General features: G+C 42.6%; 2 protein-coding genes across 3 annotated transcripts; both read left to right on the forward strand.

Annotated features, from left to right (window-relative positions):
* The first annotated feature begins 65 nt into the window (after positions 1–65).
* On the forward strand, positions 66–2,850 carry LOC5517082 (protein rolling stone). Its single transcript, XM_001637079.3, has 2 exons — positions 66–272; positions 2,016–2,850. Exons 1-2 carry the CDS (start codon positions 198–200, stop codon positions 2,745–2,747), a joined length of 807 nt encoding a protein of 268 aa, XP_001637129.2. The 5' UTR covers positions 66–197; the 3' UTR covers positions 2,748–2,850.
* A 1,467-nt stretch (positions 2,851–4,317) lies between these two features.
* On the forward strand, positions 4,318–20,860 carry LOC5517091 (dystrophin). Of its 2 annotated transcripts, XM_032387194.2 has the most exons (22): positions 4,318–4,473; positions 4,623–4,683; positions 5,065–5,126; positions 5,673–5,747; positions 5,881–6,088; positions 6,204–6,289; positions 6,553–6,632; positions 7,069–7,146; positions 7,524–7,693; positions 8,390–8,429; positions 8,644–8,715; positions 8,965–9,104; positions 9,446–9,523; positions 9,808–9,882; positions 10,099–10,137; positions 10,252–10,276; positions 10,445–10,548; positions 15,003–15,216; positions 17,429–17,978; positions 18,246–18,341; positions 19,296–19,363; positions 19,934–20,860. In XM_032387194.2, the coding sequence occupies exons 1-22, from the start codon at positions 4,452–4,454 to the stop codon at positions 19,949–19,951; spliced, it is 2,361 nt and encodes a 786-aa protein (XP_032243085.2). In that variant the 5' UTR covers positions 4,318–4,451; the 3' UTR covers positions 19,952–20,860. The 2 variants fall into 2 exon arrangements, 1 of the variants encoding a protein (XP_032243085.2); XR_004297361.2 differs by lacking the exon at positions 19,934–20,860 and having other exon boundaries at positions 17,429–17,880; positions 19,296–19,360.
* Positions 20,861–21,701: the final 841 nt, after the last annotated feature.

The following is a 21,701-nucleotide window of genomic DNA, read 5'->3' on the forward strand; positions in this document are numbered from 1 at the left end:
AACCCCTCAGAGGGTTAAATCCATTTACTTGTCCTTATTTGCATGTCATTGTCTAAAATAGTAAAACTCCAAGTGACGCAACATGACTACTGAAGGGCGATGGCCAGCCACGCGTGAAGACGGTTTCACGATGTAGCGTTTGCTTTAAAGGCGCCGTTATAATGCTTGATTTTTGACTTCTTGGTCGGAGCGACGCTATGATAAAGCAAGAGTTTCAGCTGGTCAATCTAAAGTTGATACACACGTCTCCGAAGGACTTCGCCAGCTCCGATGTGAGTAAACTTTTACCTGTCGGCTCACTGGTGGCTCAATTGTAGAATCAACAAACAATGTCAAAAAAGGTTGAAAAAATCCTATAAATTCCAAAATCCGATTACAAGTGCAAGCAACAGTCGTTTTTTTGTGAACTTATGTTAGCGTTGTGAAATTCGTGAAGAGACTTCAGCAATGATCAATAGTCAGAAATCAAAAGGAAACAAAACAATTTGCACATCGGACATTGCTTTGTACCTTTCTCGAGAAATGGCAACAGGACATCTGTTGATCAGTTTATAAAAAGCACAGCTCCCACGTTATTAAAGCCATAGTTCGAAAACCACAAACCAACCGTGTTTTTACGCTTCCTGAACACATTTTTCTATCAGCCCCATACTACATCATGAATAAAGAGCCTGGGGATATAAAACAGAGCCTACGTCTACATAATATCTCCATCAAAGTATCGGTGCTGCTGGCTCTGTCGCAAACCCAGAACAGAGGATTCCTTCACTTTGCGATGAATAAATGTTTTTTTTCTTTCGTCTCTCTTTCGTGTTTCTTCCTCTCCTAGGTTCGCTTTTTGTTTGTTGTCATCTTTTGGTGCAACAGGTCATCCAAGCGGCAATTTTTTTGCTTTGATTTGTAAGCAGAATAGCACTTTTTCTTTTCTTGCTAATTTGTTCGGACATATGTTTTTACTTCCGCTGCATTCATTTTCTAATTATTGTTACCCAGTTTGGAGTTTGTGTATTGCATGAGTCGCGACGCGAGCACATATATGGAAACCAGGCTCAACTAACCAAGGATTGATTCTGCATTTTACTTGTGAGTGTGAATGACAATAAAATCGCGTTAACTTTTCACTCTTTTACTTTCGGTTTGTGTTGTTACGCGATTTTTGGTCTAAGTTTCTCCCTCCCACTAAATAAATATGGGCCCCCTGTGGTTAGCTCGCTGGCATAGCGCTACGTTACATTGTACAGTTTGGACATTTTTGTTATTTAAATATTGATTTTGGAGTTTATTTCATGTGAGCTCATATGGTCGTCGAGCGCTAAATTATACAGTCATGGCTGTTTGGAGAGGTCTGGATGGCCGCATCAGCCATGCTACCTGGGTTGGACTGGACCGTCTGAGCCTGTTCAATATTCGTAGTTCTCTGTTAATATTCTTTTTTTGTCCTGTTTAAAGCTTTTGTGCAATCGAGTTTTGGGAGATTTGTGAGTTTGGAGAAGGCTCTCGAAAAGTACCCCCAAAAAGCTCCCGGAAAAGCCACGCGCTCGGCCAAAAATAGTCGGAAATCCGCTCGCTAACGTCTCCGTTTTGTCGCGCAACTAAGCTCGGCTTCTCCGTCTTTCACGCAACTAGCGCGTGTTGGGCAGGTTAAGTGGACCTTGTCCATACTAATAGCCATCTCCCTGGACCCGCACCTTACTCGCAGGGCGGGTGCAAATGCATGGGCGGAGCCAAGTCTCCTTCCAATAACTGTTATTGAGAACATTGAAAACAGTGAGAAAAGATTACGTCTCGACTTACTGAGTTTCGACACAGGGAATAATGTTTTGGAAAGGATATGAGATTTAAGAGTCTTTGATAAATAGCATATGCGAAAGCTAGATTAAAAATGCGGTGATTTTATGATAAGAAAAGTCCGCGCGACAACCGACCAAACCGGCAAAAAGCGATTTTGGTATGAATTGAATAAAAAAAACGACCACGACTGAGCTCATATTACTCGTTTTCCATTTGTGCTGTAGTGGTTCTCGCTGCCGGTGGTTATCGTGTACCGGACTGCACTGGCCGTGTACTGTTTCGTATGGCTGGTCTTCAGCGGCTTCAGCACCATGCTGGGGGGAGACACATGGTTCATCTACCTGACGGACTGGACGTACACCTGTGTCACCGTCTACTTCCTTGCAGCGGCCACCCTCTCTACGACAGAGTACGTAAAACAGCGACGACAATCCGACAAATACCGACCGCTCCCCGACAGCGATGCGGAACCCACCGATAAAACAGCGACTTCCGGGAACTCGGACGATGTAATGTACTGGTACCACAAAGCATTGTGGGTATTATACAGCATGGCCGCGGATATGGCTGTTGTGGTTACTGTCTCTTATTGGACGCTTCTTTATCACGGTTTCAAGATATATCTGCTAAACGTCAACGTACATTTGCTGAATTCCGTGTTCATGTTGGCGGAAACGATGCTGTGTTCGATCCCAATCAGACTTTTTCACGTGGTGTACCCGTTCTGTTATGGTGCTGTCTATATCCTATTCACAGTCGTGTATTGGAGCTTGGGTGGGAAGAACAATGACGGACAGCCCTATATTTATCCTGTATTAGACTACACGCACGCCCTGAGATTAGCTCTGGGCGTAGCATTTGGGGTACCTTTGGTGGTACTCCCCCTAGTGCACGTGTTTATGTACGGGATATACAGATTGAGGTGTTGCTTTGCAAAGAAAGATGTGTATGAATGATTGGTTAGTATTTTTGTGTATCCAGGTAAAACAGGTAATTGATAAAAAGGTCGATAAATAAGTATATGTAGTTTAAATAAAATAAACGCTCTATTTCAAGTTTGATGCTGGCTCTTTTTTGCTTTACCCATATTATAAAATATCTAAATATTATCGTTAGTTAGATGTCCCGGAGTTTGACCTGACTGCTTACAGCCCCTCCTTTGGCGAACGTCAGTAAAAAATAAGGAAAAAATAGGTCCGCATTTATTTTATGATATTAGTTATGATATGAAGATGATGTTCATCTAAAACGTGTGTAGTCACCATACAGAGAAAACCAGCTTCTTTTTTATGATGTTCATCAGTTTTTATATGTGATATTTTTGTGCGCAAGGAGAGCAGCTGTTCCCCTGCTATTTACATTGCAAGGGTGGCACGCAAACATGCCTCAGATATAAGCGAGAAGAGAAGCAAGTAGAGGAAAAGGTGCATTTCATTTGTGTGCGAGGACTTATCTAAAAGTCTGCTTACCATAATAATTTCAGAATGCTACGATCATGCAATTTCCATGGCTTTTGTTTTTTTTTAATTTGTAGTGAGATGAACTTTTTAAAATTTATAGGGAATTGAACGTTCAAAACAGCGTACGAGGGTATCGAAATTCTGTTGACTAAAACAATTTTAGGTCGTTATCATTTTAGAAAAAAGAGAACTATATTAAATAATTCCCATTGTTTTCGCTGCGCTGTTGTTTTATGGTCATTTTCTACTGAAAAGAACTTTTTAAAATTATTGAAAGGTGCGTTCAAATGTGTGCGATGCGCTCGCACCCTGCATCCAGTATGTTTCTTGCTTCCAAAAATTGAAAAGAAACCATCAAGTAGGTTTCTCGCTTCCATAAATGAAAGGTTATGATTTATTGTCACTCAGTTTTAAGCATATCGAGAAAATTTAGCCAAAAATTGTCGTTTTTGCCAAACGCGGTCACTTCCATATAAGAAAACTAATATATTCCTTATTTGGAAAAAACTGCATGATTCTTGTCGTACCACAGGTGCTTCGCAAACTTTATGGATTGTAACCAGAAAAGACAAATAGTGGCTGTGACCATATTTAGTCAATGGAGAAGGTCTCTCACAAGAAACAAAGATTCCTTGGTACCAGACCCCCAAAACGACAACGTTTTCTTCATATAAATACATGAGACGACCGGAGCTGGCTACCTCTAAATAAAGCATAAGCTAGATCACTCTGGTATGACATCAATCCATAAGTCAGACTTTTTTGTAGCCAAATCCGATAATAAACGTCCCGTGAAGATGCTGCAAAAAAAATATTTTTTTTTTCTTTCGGGGGTTGTCAGTTTTTTACCAGAAATCTTACTTCCTCCCTCCCCCAGAAAAATTAGGTCCACTTTTTCGGATTTCGCAACCCACCCACCCCCCAAAATCATCATTCTGCGATCGATAAAATTGCAAGAGTGTACATTATTTGTTTTCTAGCTAACTCAAACTCACAGTTTTCTGTGTGACACGGTCCCAGACTCTCTCGTGTAAAATGCCGCTAAAACTGCGGTAGACCGCTGACAGGTTACCGAGGTATCGTAAACACTCGATTTGTCGAATGGATTCCAAGCGAGCGAGTTCTTCTCGCTACATGACAATAACAATCAAACTCCTGTCAAATTATATGGAATTGTGTTCTATGGCTTGATTATAATACATGATCATGCCTGGCGTCGAATGTAAGTAATTCTTTGGCTTTGTGAGTAGTCTTTTTGGCGTTTTCACCGCTGTTTGCTTTGTTTTCGTTGTATTTGTCTGTGAGACGCTGTTTTTTTTTTTCTTGAAGTAACGCTGTAATAATAAATATGGAATATTGTTTGAATGACAGGTAAGTTACCGGAAGGCTGGGAGCGCTCGGAAACTACCAGTGGAATCCCTTATTATATCAAGTAAGAAGACCTGGAAATATGCGGGTTTGAGCTCCTTTAGATTCTTCAAATATACGAACTCAATATTCGCCCCTAAAACTAATGGATTAAGCATACACATGCCCACCACAAATATCGATTGTGTTGTGATAATTTTGAAACGTTGTATGAAGTAACAGCGCCGTTGTTATTAGGTTTTATCTGATGTGGTTCGAATTACAATTTAGTTTGGAGTAATACAGCCGAAAATACGTAGTAATTTTTCGCTAATTCACGAAACAATTCAAATAACAGGCTGTTGATAGCGTCGCCATATGGAATAAGGTCATCATAGCATAAATAACTATTTGTCAATCGTGTAATAGCTGTGTGTTAAATGTTTTTATTTCTATGATGTTTTAGTCATGAGACGGAGAAAACACAGTGGGACCACCCAGCCATGATTCAGCTAATGCATGACTTAGGTACGAACAGCCAGTACAGTGCTGGCCCAAACTCTAATAAGATGCTTAAGCTTTGTAATATACTCAATTTTCAGATCAGTGAAAGGTCTGTCAGGTTATCTGCATGACTGTTCTTTTCATTGTTTTGTCACTCATCATACAACTGCTAAACATCCGAAACATGGCCTTCTTGAAGCCGTCATGTTGCGACATCTGTTATGTCTCAACAGATTTAGGGTTTATTTGTGAATGTGTTTATGTATTTGGCACCCATTTGTGTGCCATTATTGATTGTTTATTGATCAGATGTTTGGTTTTAATCAGCATTCTTTGCGCTTGAAATGACTTGTAGGATAGAGGTGGTAGGTGAAGTGCCAAGAATTGATTTGTTGAATATTGTCATCACCTTTTACCTGAGTCAAGCTCCTAAAATATCATTCAATTTTGCATACAGCATCTTGACAAAAGTAAAGGGAGGTTTGACTTTTATAAATATTTATGTTTTATGTTCAAGTCTTGGTTCTGATTTTGTATTTTTTTTTTAATTTCAAATAATCTATTCCCCAGCTGAGCTGAACAACATAAAATATGCAGCCTACCGCACTGCAATGAAGCTCAGAGCTATCCACAAGAAAACACAATGTAAGTTTTTGTGAACAACTTTGAATCTAGAATAGCTCCCTTTGTTTAGAATCTTATGATCCCCATCTATCAAATTAAGCTGGATGAAGATCATTTTTGAAGTTCTGAGTCTGAAGTATTGCTTTCTTTTCAGTGTACCTTGTAGAGATCCCGATACTCACTGCAACATTAGATGAAGAGGACGTTCCTGATGGCTACACTGAAAAAGCTTTGTCAATCCCTGAAGCTTCTAAAATTATCACAGCTTTATTTATTAATCAAAATGGCGACCGGCAAGACTTTATTGACATACCAATGGCCAGTGACTTAACCCTCAACTTGATGCTCAATATTTATGACCCGTGAGTTATAGGGGAATTATTCCTTTTGGGGGGTGACCACCCCTTCACCCCTTTATGCTGTAATATATATGCTACTTATTTATGCTAAAAGTTAATTTGTTTGTGATTTGTACAGTGGTCGAACTGGTTACATCCAAGCTCTGTCACTGAAAATTGGTATATCCCTCTTATGTGCTGCAAAGTTACAAGACAAATACAGATGTGAGTGCAAAAGTAGACATCCTCAGAAATTCAGGGCATCCTGTTTGATTATTCCTGATGTTTTGACTGCTATGCCCTAGGCTAAACTGAGATAAATAGATCATTTTATTATATATACAGGGCCTCTGACAGGATGCAAAGATGCGGATCAGCAACCTGGACCAAAATATATATATTAAATACAATTAATATGTGTGAAGTCTGCTCAAGAGGTTGTGTACAGTTGAAGTTGATTATGTTGATATTAATTGTTTGTTTTCTAGATTTATTCAGACAAATGTGTAATAGCAGGGCAGTTTTGGATAGAAAACGCCTAACATTATTTCTACAAGAATGCTTACAGGTGTGTTGATAAATACTGTAAAGTATAGCTGATTAATAACCCCCTTTCCCTCCCACTTTCCCTCGTCAGGAGAGGGAGCCCATGCGCAGATCCAGATCAATCTACACCTTACTTAAACAAGTCAAAATGATCAGAGTTAGTTGAATAATATCACATGCAATGTCTTCATTCCTTTAATCCCTCTGGCCGTATCCACCTCTATTACAACCCCCACCTGGCCGTATCCACCTCTATTACAATCCCCACCTGGCCGTATCCACCTCTATTACAATCCCCACCTGGCTGTATCCACCTCTATTACAATCCCCACCTGGCCATATCCACCTCTATTACAATCCCCACCTGGCCGTATCCACCCCTATTACAATCCCCACCTGGCCATATCCACCCCTATGACAGATGCCTGAAATAATTGTCATTTATAATTTTTTTGCAGATTCCGAAGTACATTTATGAGAGTACAATCTTTAGTGGGACAAGTGTTGAGCCTGCAGTCAAAAACTGCTTTGAAACAGTGAGTTTTACCTATACCTTAGAAGTAGAATTACAAAAATTCAAGTCTGTGTTTCATTAAGTGATTTGGCTAAAATATAGACAACATGTACATTTTTTTTATGAGTGCCAAATCATGCCAAATAAATAAGTGTGCTAAAAAGGCCCTGCAAATAGTTTGTTGAAGCAGCATTTATGTGCCAGTTAGTGGAAAGTGTGTACTGAGAGTGGGTCTAAATACAAAAGCACCTGGGTGAAAGATTTGGCAATGTTCTGTGGATGGGGGGAGGAGAGGTAGTAGGTGTGTCTGCATGTAAGCAACCTTTATGAGGATAAAACCAATGTATGCAAAGATATCATAAGAGTTTTTCTCTGCCTAAATTTTTTCTCATCCTGTAGTCATGCTCCATGTTAAACATGGCAACTTTGGATGAGTTCATGGAATGGATGGTGGCCGAGCCTCAGACTATTGTATGGCTGCCAACCCTACACAGACTTGCGGTGTCTGAGACAGTCAAGCACGAGGCCAAGTGCAACATCTGCAAGATGTACCCCATTGTAGGGTTCAGGTGAGGTGACAATTCTTGGAAAAATCACAAATATGAGCCTTTTTGTTATAAGTGATTTATATTAAGAAATGGATAACATGGATGTTGAGTGTAATAAAATGTAAGCTTATTTCAAACAGGGTTGCAGGGTTTGAACCCATGCTTGTCCTAACACACAATGCCATGGGAACTGTACTGTATAACGATTCTAACAAATGAACAAAAGAAATGTAAAGCATGAATATTGAGTATTCAATAGAGTAGTTGTTTGTTGGTTACATGCACGGTATTAGTTTTCCTAACATAGATTTGTTGGGGAGCTTGTCGGGGTTACAACACATGAGTGATCGTACAGTAGTGAACTATAGTTGCGTTAGGTGCATACAGTCAACTTTCAGACAACAAAAATTATCTGAGGGTGCCGGTGACAAAGAGGTGACATTTTTCTTTAAATAAATATGATATGGATAACAGAGTTGCTTATTGCTAAAACTTGAAAGACTACAGACAAGCTGTAGAAAAGCTAGTTGGCTTGCGTAGGTGTGGTGTAGTTAAGGTATAAATCAACACAAGCTTAAGTATGTTGAACGCCTCTGTGAAACATAGAGTAGTTGCGCTGACGTTTCGAACGTTAGCCTTTCATCAGGGCAAAAGAAACTGAATCGAAACTGAATACCTGACTACATGACTAAATAGTTGTTTTTTGTTTGTTGATAGGTACCGTTGCTTGAAATGTTTTAACTTCGATCTCTGTCAGGTAAGCTATTATGTTTAGTGCCAAACACTTGTCTATGCAAAGATGCAAGGCTTGTGTCAATGCTTTTACAGTTATTTGTAACGTATTCTGTGCTTACTAGGGTTTCTTGGCTAGGTATGTCCATGTAGGTGTTACTGGTGCTTTTATGCCCAACGCACTAATTTAGGGATTCCTACTCGGGTTTGCTTTAATGTTGTTGGACGCATTTGTTTAGGGTTGTTTCTGGGCTGGGCGTGTAAGCAAGGGGCACAAGATTGGCCATCCGACTCAAGAATACTGTCTTGCTGTGAGTAAACCAATGGTATCTTCACCCTCTTTGTGCACAACGTTTTCATCTTAGAAACATAATTCGACAAACTAGCGCAATTATACCTTCCTTTCACAACTGAAATCCATTTTCCGAATAACGACCAAAGTGTGAAAACCACCTTCCCACCATGTCTCCGTTAAGACACTTCTACAGTGCCTTCTTTCGATCTGTTGGCCGCACAATACAAATAATTTTCGCCTACAGACCTTTGCTTTTAAATCTCAGCCTTCGCAAAAAGAAGACATAAAAGACTTCGCGAAAGTCATGCGTAATAAAGTGAGCAAGAAGAAAAAGCCGACAGATCCGGCCAAGGGTCGATTTATCGCCATTCCAAATCAGGACGCAGGGCCGGCCTCGGACGATGAGTAAGTAGTACTCTAACTTAACGATTTCCATTTTAAATAAATGCGCTTGGATTAACTACAGGGAAGCAACAGGCGGTGGGCATTACACTGAAGCAGCGGAGGACATTGAGCCACTTTAAATCGGCCTTGCACTACCCCCATAGGGATGTCGTCTTGTACATGTTGTGCACGTGGAATTCTGAACCTTCGGACACGGCCTGTAACTTGGATCAGAAAGGCCCCAAAACTGCAAAACGCATTTTATTTGTCACACAGATTTATCTGCGCATGCTTAATGTTCATCTTTCTGAATACACACATGTTTGTTTGTTTTTAACGTGTTGTTGTTATATGTCCGCCAGGTTTTCCGTGGATGGTCCGTCCAAAAGCACGAAATTCAGCCCTGATACACACGACATGTTGTGCTCATACGCTGCAAGGTATTAGTGATCCCCAATGCAATGCATTAAACTGTACCCCCCTCCCCCGACCCCACCACCACCCTAATCGATGAGCAATCACATCAGGGGAGGAGAGGACGGCCAGGCTTAAAGCCTTTTCAAATTTTCATCTAACTGAAGAGACGCAAATAGCCACAAAGAATAATCAGCGAACACCAAATAATGTGTGTATCGTCACCTCTCCTCTCCCCACCTTTCCTATTTCATCACGCTTTCCCTTTGACATCTATCAGAATCGTGAATCATGTCTTTGTCACTTCTAGACTCGCAGATTACGAGAAAACAGAAGCGAGTCCGCCCCGAGGAGAACCTTCCCATAAACACCCACGTGATCACATGTAAGTGGACCTACGACTGTTTCATCGCTCCCCCCCCCCCCCCCCCCCGCACCTTTAGGAAGATATAGAGATCTAGTGTAAAGAAAAAATTATGCAGAATGACACACGAATAAAACCCCTCACATGTCCTGTCTATAAACAATATACAGTCAGTGCAATCAGTTTTATTATGACCCAGTGATGGACTAATACATTTTTCATATTATTCCCTTTTAGTAAAGATGAGCAAGATTTAATTTACCATTACGCTAACAGGTACGCTACTTGTTGCGTCATTTGACATGTCGTTATTCCAATGCTATAGTGTCTCGCGTATTTTAAGACATGTTATTTAATATCTAAACCTTGATATCGTGTTCTTCTTTCTAGTTTGGACCTGGAGCCCCCCAAACTGGTAAGCGATTTGAATACGCACTATCCTCTAAGGTGTGGGATGAATGAAAGTAGTTAGGCGGTGTTGATATAGACGTCATAATTGCCATGTGAAAATGACAAGGATATGTGTGCAAATTTCCGAAAAGGCGCTTCAGGTGAAATAATGAAAACACTTGTCCACTTGCAGCCTGCTCGTCAGGATACGGGAGACATTGTACCGGATCACGCCCTGGACCAGGATCAACGGGACGAGCTAGAAGACTTGATCGGGAGACTCGAGATTGATAACCGGTACGATAACTAGTTAGGAGACTTGATCGGGGGACTCCAGATTGATAATCGGTACTATAACTAGTTAGTAGACTTGATCGGGAGATTGATAACCGGTACGATAATTAGTTAGAAGACTTGATCGGGAGACTCCAGATTGATAACCGGTACGATAACTAGTTAGAAGACTTGATCGGGAGACTCGAGATTGATAACCGGTACGTGAGCTAGTTAGGAGACTCGATCGGAAGACTTGAGATTGATAACCGGTACGTGAGCTAGTTAGAAGACTCGATCGGAAGACTCGAGATTGATAACCGGTACGTGAGCTAGTTGGAAGACTCGATCGGAAGACTCGAGATTGATAACCGGTTCGTTAGCTAGTTAGAAGACTCGATCGGAAGACTCGAGATTGATAACCGGTACGTGAGCTAGTTAGAAGACTCGATCGGAAGACTCGAGATTGATAACCGGTACGTTAGCTGGTTAGGAGACTTGATCGGAAGACTCGAGATTGATAACCGGTACGTGAGCTAGTTAGAAGACTTGATCGGGAGACTCCAGATTGATAACCGGTACGATAATTAGTTAGAAGACTTGATCGGGGAGACTCCAGATTGATAACCGGTACGTGAGCTAGTTAGAAGACTCGATCGGAAGACTCGAGATTGATAACCGGTACGTGAGCTAGTTAGAAGACTCGATCGGAAGACTCGAGATTGATAACCGGTACGTGAGCTAGTTGGAAGACTCGATCGGAAGACTCGAGATTGATAACCGGTTCGTGAGCTAGTTAGAAGACTCGATCGGAAGACTCGAGATTGATAACCGGTACGTGAGCTAGTTAGAAGACTCGATCGGAAGACTCGAGATTGATAACCGGTACGTGAGCTAGTTGAAGACTCGATCGGAAGACTCGAGATTGATAACCGGTACGTGAGCTAGTTGGAAGACTCGATCGGAAGACTCGAGATTGATAACCGGTTCGTGAGCTAGTTAGAAGACTCGATCGGAAGACTCGAGATTGATAACCGGTACGTGAGCTAGTTAGAAGACTCGATCGGAAGACTCGAGATTGATAACCGGTTACGTTAGCTGGTTAGGAGACTTGATCGGAAGACTCGAGATTGATAACCGGTACGTGAGCTAGTTAGAAGACTTGATCGGGAGACTCCAGATTGATAACCGGTACCATAATTAGTTAGAAGACTCGAGATTGATAACCGGTACGTGAGCTAGTTAGGAGACTTGATCGGCAGACGAGACTGACAACCGGTACGTAAGCTAGTTAGGAGACTTGATCGGGAGACGAGAGATTGATAACCGGTACGTGAGCTAGTTAGAAGACTTGATCGGAAAACTCTAAATTGATAACCGGTACGTAAGCTAGTTAGAAGACTTGATCGGGTAGACTCGAGATTTATAACCAACACGTAAGCTAGTTAGAAGACTTGATCAGGGAGACTCGAGATTGATAACCGGTTCGTGAGCTAGTTAGAAGACTCGATCGGAAGACTCGAGATTGATAACCGTTACGTGAGCTAGTTAGAGGACTTGATCGGGGAGACTCGAGATTGATAACCGGTACATGAGCTGGTTAGAAGACTCGATCGGGAGACTCGAGATTGGTAACCGGTACGTGAGCTAGTTAGAAGACTCGATCGGGAGACTCCAGATTGATAACCGGTACGTGAGCTAGTTAGAAGACTTGATCGGGAGACTCCAGATTGATAACCGCTACGTGAGCTAGTTAGAAGACTTGATCGGGGAGACTCCAGATTGATAACCGGTACGTGAGCTAGTTAGAAGACTCGAGATTGATCACCGGTACGTGAGCTAGTTGGAAGACTCGATCGGAAGACTCGAGATTGATAACCGGTTCGTGAGCTAGTTAGAAGACTCGATCGGAAGACTCGAGATTGATAACCGGTACGTGAGCTAGTTAGAAGACTCGAGATTGATAACCGGTACGTGAGCTAGTTAGAAGACTCGATCGGAAGACTCGAGATTGATAACCGGTACGTGAGCTAGTTGGAAGACTCGATCGGAAGACTCGAGATTGATAACCGGTTCGTGAGCTAGTTAGAAGACTCGATCGGAAGACTTGAGATTGATAACCGGTACGTGAGCTAGTTAGAAGACTCGATCGGAAGACTCGAGATTGATAACCGGTACGTTAGCTGGTTAGGAGACTTGATCGGAAGACTCGAGATTGATAACCGGTACGTGAGCTAGTTAGAAGACTTGATCGGGAGACTCCAGATTGATAACCGGTACGTGAGCTAGTTAGAAGACTTGATCGGGAGACTCCAGATTGATAACCGGTACCATAATTAGTTAGAAGACTCGAGATTGATAACCGGTACGTGAGCTAGTTAGGAGACTTGATCGGGAGACGAGACTGACAACCGGTACGTAAGCTAGTTAGGAGACTTGATCGGGAGACGAGAGATTGATAACCGGTACGTGAGCTAGTTAGAAGACTTGATCGGAAAACTCTAAATTGATAACCGGTACGTAAGCTAGTTAGAAGACTTGATCGGGTAGACTCGAGATTTAAAACCAACACGTAAGCTAGTTAGAAGACTTGATCGGGGAGACTCGAGATTGATAACCGGTTCGTGAGCTAGTTAGAAGACTCGATCGGAAGACTCGAGATTGATAACCGTTACGTGAGCTAGTTAGAGGACTTGATCGGGGAGACTCGAGATTGATAACCGGTACATGAGCTGGTTAGAAGACTCGATCGGGAGACTCGAGATTGATAACCGGTACGTGAGCTAGTTAGAAGACTCGATCAGGAGACTCCAGATTGATAACCGGTACGTGAGCTAGTTAGAAGACTTGATCGGGAGACTCCAGATTGATAACCGCTACGTGAGCTAGTTAGAAGACTTGATCGGGGAGACTCCAGATTGATAACCGGTACGTGAGCTAGTTAGAAGACTCGAGATTGATCACCGGTACGTGAGCTAGTTGGAAGACTCGATCGGAAGACTCGAGATTGATAACCGGTTCGTGAGCTAGTTAGAAGACTCGATCGGAAGACTCGAGATTGATAACCGGTACGTGAGCTAGTTAGAAGACTCGAGATTGATAACCGGTACGTGAGCTAGTTAGAAGACTCGATCGGAAGACTCGAGATTGATAACCGGTACGTGAGCTAGTTGGAAGACTCGATCGGAAGACTCGAGATTGATAACTGGTTCGTGAGCTAGTTAGAAGACTCGATCGGAAGACTCGAGATTGATAACCGGTACGTGAGCTAGTTAGAAGACTCGATCGGAAGACTCGAGATTGATAACCGGTTACGTTAGCTGGTTAGGAGACTTGATCGGAAGACTCGAGATTGATAACCGGTACGTGAGCTAGTTAGAAGACTTGATCGGGAGACTCCAGATTGATAACCGGTACCATAATTAGTTAGAAGACTCGAGATTGATAACCGGTACGTGAGCTAGTTAGGAGACTTGATCGGGAGACGAGACTGACAACCGGTACGTAAGCTAGTTAGGAGACTTGATCGGGAGACGAGAGATTGATAACCGGTACGTGAGCTAGTTAGAAGACTTGATCGGAAAACTCTAAATTGATAACCGGTACGTAAGCTAGTTAGAAGACTTGATCGGGTAGACTCGAGATTTATAACCAACACGTAAGCTAGTTAGAAGACTTGATCGGGGAGACTTGAGATTGATAACCGGTTCGTGAGCTAGTTAGAAGACTCGATCGGAAGACTCGAGATTGATAACCGTTACGTGAGCTAGTTAGAGGACTTGATCGGGGAGACTCGAGATTGATAACCGGTACATGAGCTGGTTAGAAGACTCGATCGGGAGACTCGAGATTGATAACCGGTACGTGAGCTAGTTAGAAGACTCGATCGGGAGACTCCAGATTGATAACCGGTACATGAGCTAGTTAGAAGACTTGATCGGGAGACTCCAGATTGATAACCGCTACGTGAGCTAGTTAGAAGACTTGATCGAGGAGACTCGAGATTGATAACCGGTACGATAACTAGTTGGAAGACTTGATCGGGAGTCTCCAGATTGATAACCGGTACGATAACTAGTTGGAAGACTTGATCGGGAGACTCGAGATTGATAACCGGTACGATAACTAGTTGGAAGACTTGATCGGGAGACTCCAGATTGATAACCGGTACGATAACTAGTTGGAAGACTTGATCGGGAGACTCGAGATTGAGCATACAAAAGGCTGCTAGCCTACCCTGGGTACCAATGCCTCCAGACTTCTCTCGTCCAGTAACGCTCAGCCAAAATGCCGTGCGTCATTGGGCGAGAGAAGTTTGGAGGCTCTGGTACCCAGGGTACTGCTAGCCGCCCTAGGGCTTATCATCAGGGCTTACCGTAGTTCGATGTCAGTAGATAAAAAGTATAAAAGATGTTTGTAAAGTAACGTAGCTATGTCCATAATCCCCGCATATAACCCCTCGCGTGTTGCATCCGCAGCGTTCTACGCGATGAAATCGACCACATCCATGAGTTACAGCAGCAGAGCCCTGATCGAACGCTAGCGCTCGTCCCAGACTTCCTCGATGACTCGGCCTCCGCGGAGCAGCTCCGACGACGCAAGGAACGCCTGGTAGCTCGCGAAGAGATCCTCGAGGCCCACAACACTCAGCTGCAGATCCAGCTGAGCAGGTTACGGGCCCTGCTCTACCAGGTACAGGGTGAGGCCGAGCTGCGCCGAGGGAAACGCTGGTGCTAGCAAGAACTTGCATGTTTTTATCAATTGGTTTTGGGAATTGGAGCGGTTGATTTTTTTATATAAAGGCCTGTTCAACTAAAGGATTGAATCCTATTGTAATTGTTCTCAAGGCTGGAATAAAAACATCTTGTAAACTGGAACTAAACCTGAATAACACTAAAACCAACTTGACGTAATTGCTCTAACAAACGCCGCGCCTAAATATGAATACGCGCCTACCCCCCGAATAGGCCTCGACTCATCACATTATTGACTCCGACAACGGGGGCTCTGTGCAGAAGGCAGCAAAAATTGACAGTACTACCCGCCACAGCCATCGTTGTCAGATTTTTATATGGTCCTGAGAGTATTTTACTCCCTTAGAAAAGCATTCTTTTTATCTAGATAAAACAGATTCTGGAATAAGCCCGTAAGCCCCTCGCTTATTCGTACTGTACGCCTTGAGTATATAAAATGATATTTGCAATAAAACCTAAACTGTATAAACCGATATAAATACTGTACATTAACTAAGTTTTATAATGATGTGAAGAGCATCGTGTGGTGAATAAACGTAACAAATAAACACACCCTAAAGCCAAGCGTCATTGGGTTGATCGAATGCTGTGTCACCAAAAGTCTCCCCTCTCTTTATTGTGAAACCATGGATTATCAGGAACCCCTATGTCCCTATATATGTCCCCGATATCTTATTTTAAACGAAGTTCGGTCATCTATAGTGGGTAGATAGTTATTTCAACCGCAACGTTAGCTGGTCTTTTATAAGACACTGTGATGGAACAAAAAAGTCCATTCTCGTCCGGTGAAGTCTTTTTGCTTTTGGCATCATGTCTTTGTTTTCCGCGCATGCGCAGTGATAAAAGTGTTGGCACCTGCATGATCACACGTGACCGCGTAGTACAGTGGTCTAAAACAGTAGAAATGTTGTTTGTTTTCACAAGGCTTATTTTGATTTGGTGTTGGAATTCATATTTCTCCTTTACTAGTCTCGTTATTGTCGTCGTGCCCTCTAATATGTTCGTGAGGCTTGCCTGTTACGCCCTAATCCCATCTAGAACTTTCTTCACCTGTTACGTCTGTGATTCACATGTTTATATTCGTTATTTTTTCCTTTAAAAAATAAAGCTTCGTCACACCCCGGTCGATATTATATCCCCGGTGAACAAGTAGGTTACAATTCTTAATTCCATTTCTCAAACACCCCCCCACCCACGTCTCTTTCCATCGTAACTTGTAAATCTGGTCTTACTCCTACCCCCTCAACTCCCGTGGTTATACACCACACCGTGATCTAGGTTTTCTCTGACATCATGGTTGCGCTCTTAATCTATATAAAACCGCTTCCATGCCCTCGCATTTAATACTATAAATAAAAAACATCGCTTTGAAACATATGAAAACATGATAACTATTTTAAGATGTAAACATTCCATTTCATTCCATTCCATTCTAAAATTATAATTTGCACCGCTTTAGCTATTAATATTTGATCGCTTGTCCCTCGCTCGCTTTGCGGAATTAGCTCCTCTTATATTATCGTCCTAATCGATCCTGGTTCTAATGGATTGTGGTTATCAAGCGGTTGTGATATTCGCTCGTGATTGAACGACATAAGATGTAATTGTTACCCCAAATAACACCCACGACTTCGATAAGATCGGGTGTTAGACAGTGCGAAGAAAAAAAACAATGTCTTACCCTTCAAAAGTAACGTAAGTCGGGTTTTTTTTTTTCAAGAAAGCGAAAAATCTCTCTAGGGTATAAATAATATGGCGAGTAGGATGAAGAACTACCGTAAAATTCGACCTGTGGATGTCACGGTAATGCTCTATTGTTTTCACTATTTTCTCATCTATATATCGTTGAATAAAAACTGCTATTTTGTTTTTATTTTAAAACTTTAAGTAAGGCAAAAAAATAAAACTGTTCATTTAAACCATTTTAATTCCTTTTTCCTTATGAGTGTCGAAGAACCAGTCTTAGACAAAATTTGTATTTGCTAAATGCCTTTGAGCGGTTTCCAGAGTTTAGGTAGGTATAGTAGATCTTTCGCAAATTTAAAAACAGCTTATTTTTTATTGCATTTTTATGTTTAGTTTAAGTCCAGACTGGTGATTGAGAGAATGGAAAATATGCTTTGTTATTCACTCTAAGGATTACATTTCAGGATGGCACGTCACCAAGTAACCGGCCCGAGACATCTTCCGCGATAAAGGACCAACCTACCGGTCACCCGTTGATAAGGACCCACCTAAGCCCGACCACGCCCCATCAGCCAACACCCTTACCCGACAGCATCGTCATCCCTTGCCACACCTCCTCCCCCCGTTCTAGGGGGGACACCTCCGCCTTGTGGGGTGAAGAGTGCGCCCTCCTTGATCAAGAGCGAAAGGGCACACCCCCAGAAGTTCGTAGAGTCCGCGAATTTCACGTTCCCTTCGCCGAGTCTACAAATTCTGTGAATTTGACACAAACTTCTGCTGCACCTACTTCTTCAGCATCGACGCACATCCCCCCGGAAACAATACATTTTAGTTTTGGAAACGTTACTATGCCGGTTTTCGGTCAGGAGGGGTATTTGCTGAATTCCCAGCCAATTGTCTCTTCCCCGGATCCAGGGTATGTAAATCACTCGGGTTATGCATCGCAGGAAGAGGAGGAACTGGATCGGATTGTGGATCGGATGACTAACGCCTTTCCACTTGATCTCGAATCAGGTAATACTCATCACTACAGGCCCGTAGCCACCGGGGGGGGGGGGGGGGGGGGGAGCTCGGAAGAACCCTCCACTCGACTGGAAGGTCCGCTCTAATGAAGAAAAATTAGGTACCACAACAAGGTAGGACGAGCTACCTAAGAGAAAATGGTCCGCTTTATAGTTAAATGAACCCCCCCCCCCGCTCAAAATCCTGGCTACCCCTGCACTATTTGCGTCTACATTTTCCATAATCTTGTGGTTACCGCCGGTGTTTTTTGTCACTCAGGCGTGTCCATGGAAGTCCATAATGACCTCTTCGTCGCTGCAAGCATGGTAGGGGAAGCAATGCAATCCATGGTGACAGCGGTCTCTCGTCAAAGAGGTAAGCTAATTTGTTCGCCAGTTCACCTTCCCCGCGACGCGCGCGTGAAACCGAGGTCAGGGGGCAACCATCGCCATCTTGTTTACCATTTTGCATTGTTTAAGCTCCAATAGATTCTCGCTACTCGCAATATGCGCATGGAACTTGTCCGCAACCGAGGCTCGCGCTGTATTTATGCGTCCTCAGTTCGCTCGTCCAGCGGGCATGGTGGAATTCAAAACTGGACTAAATATTTTCCTCAGTCAAACTCTATAAATAAAACGGATCCCTCGATATAACGGACACGTTAATCTATACTGTTACCCACTAAATATCCTCAGTCAAAACTCTATAAATAAAACGGATCCCTCGATATAACGGACACGTTAATCTATACTGTTACCCACTAAATATCCTCAGTCAAAACTCTATAAATAAAACAGACCCCTCGATATAACGGACACGTTAATCTATACTGTTACCCACTAAATATCCTCAGTCAAAACTCTATAAATAAAACAGACCCCTCAATATAACGGGTACGTTAATCTATACTGTTACCCACTAAATATCCTCAGTCAAAACTCTATAAATAAAACGGACCCCTCGATATAACGGACACGTTAATCTATACTGTTACCCACTAAATATCCTCAGTCAAAACTCTACCAATAAACAGACCCCTCGATATAACAGACAATTTTATCAGCCCCGATGGTGTCCCTTCTATGTAGGTTTTGTTGTATATATGTCCTGCATACACCTATTTCAATCAACGTGCGTTGTCGGTGCAAATACCGAGTGCAAATTAACAAATCGTCAAATGGCTATCGTAGGGTATTATTATCCCCCCTAGATCTCAGATCCGGTTACCGATCTTATAACTGTTGTTTGCTATCCGCCGTTTGCACTTACTCACAACGTTTTTGAAATAGGTTTTCATAATGATAACACATTACGGCTTCCTTTCCATAGGCTCCGGGGACTCCCCGGGTTCCTACGCGCAAGATATTACCGATGACGACACAACACTATACTCCCAGGTAAACAAGTATTAATGGGACAAAGGCTTCTCACGGATATACGCAAATTTTATGGCAGTATGGTTACCGTTGCATGATAAGCGCAAGTCTAGAAAAACACTTTTCCGCGCGCTACCCGCACCACGCCTTATACGGCGTGCTAACCGACTCGCATTTTGGGTTATTCATAAATGAATATTTGGAATTTTGTGGCGCACGCGAAGGTCGAGATGCGCTGGGGAGAGAGTGCTCGCACCACAGGATATCAAATTTTCGAAAAACAAAACATTTCCGACTAACCCCTAATGCAGCGAAAGCCGACTAGCAGGCTGGAACCCGAAGATGGCCACGTGTCTCGAGAGTAGAAGCAAAACTTCAACCCACTCAGGGTATGCAGGTATGCTCTTTATGTATGGAAAATGCCCGTACCCATAACAAAAGCGTTGCATTTTCGAAACGAATACCTGTGGGGACGGGGTCTCAGGCGCGTAGTTGGGGGGGGGGGGGGGGGGGGGGGCGCACAGGGGTTTCGCACACCTGTATTGGCCGCTAAAAAAGTTTGTTCTAATTTTTATGATGTCACTTTTCTAGAATGGACATCGAAGATGAAAGACTAAAGCATGCTTTTGCGGTGGTCTCCCTGTGGTCTTGGGCTATTCAACTCTTGTTCCCAGAGCCTCTTATTTCTGCAGCATGGAAACACGTTATGCCACGGCCATATCTGATCTGAATGTAGTCTTCACAGACGGGTCATCTTATCACGACCGTTTAGTAGGCCTTTCTGGAAGTGATATTCTGTGGCATAGAAGCAGGAAGGGGGAGTAAAGCATATTGTAGTAACCGCAAAAGAACTTTTAGAAATTGACAGTCTAAATTGCTGTATCATACTCATACCTGGCTGCTACAATTTGCAAAAGGCACAAGTTGCGCAATGTATTATCGGGAAATTTATTAATGTAAATGATCTAATAAACAACTGGGGCGTTTATTAAATTTGATGGTGTGAGGGGGTGGGGGGGGGGCGTTCAATAGATAGGAAACGTTTATTAGAGAGGGGCATTCTTTACAAACTATAACAATACAACAAACCCAAGTGCGTTGGGGTTTTAATCTCAGTCAGGATCACATTAAATTATAGCCTGCATGGCAATCATTTATTGGTTTCTTGACATTGAGCTCTCACCCAGTAGAAGCCAAGCTCATATTAAGCAAGAAGGCAATTGAATTTGATTTATATTACCGGAAAACGTGTCGTTTGTTTCTAAGCTGGGAGGCAGGGTAGGGTAGGGGGGGGAATCTATTAGAGAGGGACCTTCGATACAAATTTGTAAGCTTCGTGGGGGTGAGGCGTTCATTAGATCATTTACGGTAGGGAGAAATAAAAAAGAAATAGTTGAACTTCCCAGAAAGCATTGCACACCACCAAAAGTCTGAGGTCTCAGGACCTCATTTTCTCGTCCTTATCTTAGCAACTGGGTGCAAGTCTGCAGTTGAATCAGATTAAAGACACAAACTCTTTCACAGTGTTTTTATTTTAGTTCAGACTACAATAAAAATAAAGATAACTAGAAGTGCATCCTATACTTTCTCAGAAGAACTTTGAAGTTGAAGACAAAGACCCTTATGCAGCATCCTAAATAACATTGTCATTCAAACTGCCATGTCACCACTAAGGATGGACAGAGATGGAAAAGCCACTAGACAAATTCATGCAAAAAAAATACTAATAAATGACATGTAAACAGAGTGGATATAATACATGGAATTCCCTATTTCCTCACTTATCTATTGCTCCCCCATATAGTCTTCCTTAACGAAGATGGATTGATATCTTCTTCCTTGAAATGACAACAAAAAGTGCCCCTTACAGTCTTGTACTTGTGCAACCCCACCCCTCCCCCTCACTAAAACATGACAACCCCACCCCCCTTACTAAAACATGACAACCACTCTCACTAAAACATGACAACCCCTCCCCCTCTCACTAAAACATAACACATCCCCCTCTCACTAAAACCTGACAACCCCACCCCCCTCACTAAAACATGACAACCCCTCCCCCTTTCACTAAAACATGACAACACCTCCCCCTCTCACTAAAACATGACAACCACTCCCCCTCTCACTAAAACATGACAACCACTCTCACTAAAACATGACAACCCCTCCCCCTCTCACTTAAACATGACACATCCCCCTCTCACTAAAACAACAACCACTCCCCCTCTTACTAAAACATAACACATCCCCCTCTCACTAAAACATGACAACCCCTCCCCCTCTTACTAAAACATAACACATCCCCCTCTCACTTAAACATGACACATCCCCCTCTCACTAAAACAACAACCACTCCCCC

This window comes from Nematostella vectensis, chromosome 1 (assembly GCF_932526225.1).
Source record: "Nematostella vectensis chromosome 1, jaNemVect1.1, whole genome shotgun sequence".
NCBI classification, from domain to species: domain Eukaryota; kingdom Metazoa; phylum Cnidaria; class Anthozoa; order Actiniaria; family Edwardsiidae; genus Nematostella; species Nematostella vectensis.

Excerpts from the sequence above, each read along its gene's own strand:
- LOC5517091 (XM_032387194.2), top strand. The coding sequence starts at position 4,452 with ATGATCATGCCTGGCGTCGAAT. Across the intron at positions 9,105-9,445 it reads GGGCCGGCCTCGGACGATGA|GTTTTCCGTGGATGGTCCGT; the intron begins GTAAGTAGTACT and ends TATGTCCGCCAG. Across the intron at positions 10,277-10,444 it reads ACCTGGAGCCCCCCAAACTG|CCTGCTCGTCAGGATACGGG; the intron begins GTAAGCGATTTG and ends GTCCACTTGCAG.
- LOC5517082 (XM_001637079.3), top strand. The coding sequence starts at position 198 with ATGATAAAGCAAGAGTTTCAGCTGGTCAATCTAAAGTTGATACACACG. Across the intron at positions 273-2,015 it reads AGGACTTCGCCAGCTCCGAT|TGGTTCTCGCTGCCGGTGGT; the intron begins GTGAGTAAACTT and ends TTTGTGCTGTAG.